Source organism: Raphanus sativus, chromosome 2 (genome assembly GCF_000801105.2).
Source record: "Raphanus sativus cultivar WK10039 chromosome 2, ASM80110v3, whole genome shotgun sequence".
Lineage (NCBI taxonomy): Eukaryota > Viridiplantae > Streptophyta > Magnoliopsida > Brassicales > Brassicaceae > Raphanus > Raphanus sativus.
In genome coordinates this window covers 34,137,297-34,142,520 of record NC_079512.1, presented here as the reverse complement: position 1 = coordinate 34,142,520, position 5,224 = coordinate 34,137,297, and the positions used below count along the sequence as shown (strand labels likewise).

At 34.0% G+C, this 5,224-nt stretch overlaps 1 protein-coding gene across 1 annotated transcript; it reads left to right on the top strand.

The window, feature by feature from the left end:
* Positions 1-1,525: 1,525 nt before the first annotated feature.
* Positions 1,526-2,668, top strand: LOC108816066 (pathogen-associated molecular patterns-induced protein A70). Its single transcript, XM_018588639.2, has one exon. The coding sequence runs from the start codon at positions 1,598-1,600 to the stop codon at positions 2,468-2,470; it is 873 nt and encodes a 290-aa protein (XP_018444141.1). The 5' UTR covers positions 1,526-1,597; the 3' UTR covers positions 2,471-2,668.
* Positions 2,669-5,224: the final 2,556 nt, after the last annotated feature.

The window sequence follows — 5,224 nt, the reverse complement described above, 5'->3', positions numbered from 1 at the left end:
TAATATTAATAAAAATTAAATATAATTTATATTTATCTATTAAAAATATTTTAAAATTATTTTACTGCACATGGTGCAGGAAAACACCTAGTAAAAGAATAAAATTATATCATAAATAACATATTAAATCTAGAAACGCTTGAAATAGTACAAATGACAAATTTTAAATTACTGATTATTAATATTTTTTTGAACACATTTTACTGATTATTAATAACTTCTTATACTTACTGTATTATCATCATTAGCCTGTTTCTCTCACAGATTTAGTCATTTACCTTTTTTTTGTCTACATGGTCATTTACCTAATTGGCTATAGAGTATATGACAGATTATGTTTCGCAAAAAAAGATATAGGACAGATTATACTGACACAATTAGCAATAATAATCTACTGCAATATGTTACAAAGATGGCAAGTTGGCAACAGACATTTTAATTTGTAACATAGTATTTTGTTGCTTATGAGATGAGAATGCGACCAATTTGTGTCTAATAATAGAAGACGAAATATGAAAGGAAGAAGAATATTTGTATCACAGAATCCATGTGTGGCTCATGTGAACGCATTAAATAATTTTGTCAAAAGTAGATTCTATTAATAATTACTTAACGCCAGTTACATTTAATATTCAAATCTGGTATGTAATCACCGAATCACCAAAGTTACGTACTTAAGTGCACATTAATGTCTGTTGTAATTTTTACAAAAAAAAAGATCTTCTAATTTGCCAGATTTATAACTTTGGTTACATATAGAAACTCACTGGAGTCCAAAGGTAGTACCACCCATCCACATACCACATATGTTTTCAACTTTTTACAAGGGACATCTACTACAAATCCATCACCCATTAATCAACTTATTAATTTTGTAGTGAATGATATCAAATGAATATACTACTACTAATTAAGTCTACTATATTGAGTGTTGACAATAACAAAATATACTTGTTTTTGTATCTGTTATGTGATATTGTTACTATAGTTAAAAACTTAAAAGTGACAAACGATTAACTGGTTATAAGTTATAACGAATTAATTTTAAAATTAAGTTGTCTTTAGGAGTTAGATTTAACTATGTCGAATGGATGATCTTCTCCACACTAATACAAGAACCAAAACAGCAGGCGATTCAACTAACTTTACGTTGGACCTTCAAAATCTTGAATTCATGAGCTATATAGACAATTGCAATTTGTAAGTTTATAACTCGATCGATGCCTGAAATAAAAATGAAAAACATTATAATAATGCGGTATGCCGATTTCAATAAATATACTTTTCAAATTAACTGAGCCAGCTCTTAAATAAATGGGTAAAAAAAGACCAACACCGAAAAGTCAGTCAAAAATGAAAAACATACAAATAAATCACTACTACTATATGCCAATTTCAATAAATATACTGTCAAATTAACTGAACCAGATCACAGAAAATGGGTAAAGAAAAGACCCACACCGAAAAGTCAAGAAAATGAAAAATAAATAAATCTTACGCAGAGCTCATATTAACCAACCAAACCAAAAAGATATAATATAAGTATTAAACATTTGTTCACCGTTCACTCTGCGACACACACACACAAGACACAACTATGGAGCTCGTCACAACTCTGGCCAGCTGGTTAACGCCGACGACTCTCTTCCTCCTCCTCAATTTCACCATCGGCACCATTTTCTTCACTAACAAGTTCGGTCCCTGTTCCAAGAAACACCAACCGCATCAAGATGGGTTCGGTTCAGGTCATAACCATTCTCAGGCGCGGTTAGCCAGACCTCCCTCGTTCGTAGACAGAGTCAAGTCCATCAACTTCAGTCTCTACAACTCTCCTTCCCATGAATCCGAGATCCACTTCCACGGGTCGGATTCTAACCCGAACCCGCCTCTCTCTCTCCTGCAACGGGTCAAATCCTTCAACATGCCTTCCTTCAAGTTCCCGCAACACAATTCAGAGGGAGACTACGCTGCTTACGCACTCACGACCCCACCCGAAGATACGAACCGGGTCGACCCGATCGACAAGAACTCGGAAGATAACGTTAACGTACCGACACAACCTAGACCCGGAGGTCCATCTCTCTTGCAGCGGGTAAAGTCCATTAAACTCCCTTCATTGTATAGATCAGAGCCAGAACAGAGCTCCGAAGAGAAAGCGCCGGAGAGGACGAAGTCGGAGTCGAGTAAGCCGGCGACGAAGAGTAAGAAGAAGAAGGCGGCGAAGAAGATGACGAGATCCGCTAGCGAGAAAGTCGGCGTCGGGTGCATTGGCCGGGAGGAGGAGACGGTTGAGGCAGTGGAGAAGAGGCGCCCGGAGACGACGAGAGTCGAGAGGACGACGTCGATCGATGAAGGAGAAGAAGGTGTCGACGACAAAGCTTCCGACTTCATCAACAAGTTTAAGCAGCAGCTGAAACTACAGAGGCTAGATTCGTTTCTCAGGTACAGGGAGATGCTCAAGAACACTTGAACTTTGAAATTTACGGTTTTACCCTCTTGTCGGAATGGAGTTTCTTGTGGGGTCTACTTGGTTAAAAACGGAATACCCTTGTCTGAAGGGCTTTTTGGTCATTTCGACACATAATGCTTGTCTTTAGATTTGGTGATGACTGATGACAAACTAGTAGTTTTGTCGTGTTCGTAATTTCTAGATCTGGCTTCTGCTGCACTTTTTTACTTTTACGTTTTAGGGCATCTCCGACTCAACTCCATTTATTACTCCAAAATGGAATAAAAGTGAATATGGAGTAACATATGCTACAACCCAACTCCATATCTCACTCCATTTTGAAGTTTACTCCATAAATAGAGTAATCTATTTTTTGTTTGTTCATGACTCCATTATGGAGTGAAAAATGGAGTAAAGTTGGAGCAATTTTACTCCATATTTACTTTTACTCCATTTTGGAGGAAAAAATGGAGTTTTACATTGGAGATGCTCTTAGGTCGGCAAAAGTAGTTTATGCTACTTTTACGTTTAAAAGTACTCATAATATTAGTTTTCGTATTGATCGAAAGAAAAATTATAGTTTTCGCTAAATCGAAAACATTCACTGAACAACACCTCCTATTTTCTTAAAGGACAAGACTTGGATTTATCTCCTATGGTAAACCTTTAAATTCATTACTTCCCTAATAACCAATTAAATTGCTAACTAGATTAATGATAAAATAATTTGAAAAATAAATAATATCATATTTAATAATGTTAATGTCACTATTTAATCTCTAAACTCAAACTCTATACCCTAAATCCAAATTCTAAACTCTAAATTTTAACTTATAAATCAAAATTCTATACCATAAACCCAAATCTTAAACCCTAAATCCAAACCATAAATCATAAACCAAAAAATCTAAACTTTAAACCCAAAACTATACCCTAAACTCAAACCCTAGACCTTAAACCCAAATATTAGACTCTAAACCCAAACCATAAACCCTAAATCCAAACTGTAGACTCTACACCCAAACCTTAGACCGTATCCCAAACCATGAACTCTAAATCCAAACTTTAAATCTTAACCTTAAATTTAAAAAAAAAACAACATCAATAATAATCTAAATATTTAGGGTATAAGGTTTGGGTTTTGTATTTATATACGTTTTGGTTTTAGAATCTAGGATTTGGGTTTAGGGTATAGGTTTGGGTTTAGAGTTCATGTTTTTGGGTTTATGATTTATGGTTTGGATTTAGGGTTTAAGATTTGGGTTTAAGGTATAGAATTTGTGTTTATAATTTAGAATTTAGGGTTTAGAATTTGGATTTACGATATAGAGTTTGAGTTTATGGATTAGATAGTGACATTAACATTATCAAAATTGACACTATTTCTTTTTCTAATTATTTTAGTTTTTGAAAAAAAATATTTAATATTTTTAATCATTAATGTAATTGACACTTTGGTTGGTTATTAGGGAGGTGGTGAATCCAAGTCCTATCTTTCTTAAAATGTTTTACACTCCGTTTAACATACCGGTAATTTATTTTGATTTAATACTATATTTGTTTTGACCCAAATGGATATATTAGTTTATCTGTTACTTGCTTTCATCATTGTTACATACAATATGTTACTATCTAATATCTATGTTGGTTACTGCATACAAATCTGAACATTTTCTATCAAATTTTTTTTGGTAGGGTATGTAGTTGTCATCAGTTTACTATTTATTGAACCACTAATGATAATGACGGTTCTCACTCTCATGACACATGCGTCATGCGTGTGATCAACAAACATTTGATCGAAAATATCTAGTGACTGGATAAGTACAACGGAACAAGTTGATCAAATATTCTTTTGCATTGTGAGAAAGGAAAAAAGAAACAAGTCTCAGTTATATCATGAAGTTAGTTTAAAGCAATAAACTAATAATGGGAGATTCGAGATGTGAATACAGATGCTTCACGGGTCAAGGTCGAAGATATTTTTCATAGAGATATTTTACAATTGTGTATGAAAGATCTCGAATGAGAAAAGGTGTGCGATTTGATTATAAACTTTCTTACAAGGCAATGATCAAAATATTTCAATTCACATGTCACTTTTCTTCTTATCTTCACTTGGTTGATTAAGCGTGCATCTAGTTTACATGGCTATGTGTTCAAATTAAAAATTTCTTTTTTGATTAGGAGTATTCCGCCTATGAAAAGATACAAACTAATATTTAAGTGGAGATGTAGCCTACATATACTCTTCGGGGTATTCAAATTTATATTTTTATAAGCAGCAAAATGATGAACTTTAGATATATTCATCATATATAGTCAATTCACGAAACAAAAACCTTATCAAAAGATTTAGACTCAGTCCCTAAATGGATTGGAACGTCTTGCGTGTACATAACTAATACTGTTGTACGTGAATGAATCTCCTGTGTGTACTCCAATGTTTCCATGATATTCCAACATCACATATGTCTAAGAGGCTGGTCTCCGTGGACAATGATAGTTACCACGAGACAAAATTAGGCAGAGACGTATGGACCCACGAACATATATAAAACAACTGGTCTGTTGTTACAAAGTCGTATCAGAAATGAACTCATACAATACTTATAGTGTGAAGTTGGTGAAGTCACAAACAATTTTGATTCGTGACAAAGACATCAAGAGAATTTGAACGGTAGGTATGCTTTGTTAAACTGATAAATAACCATACTATTCTTGTGGACTTTATATGAAAGGCTTCTTCCATCTAAATCGCGCAAGTCTCATGTA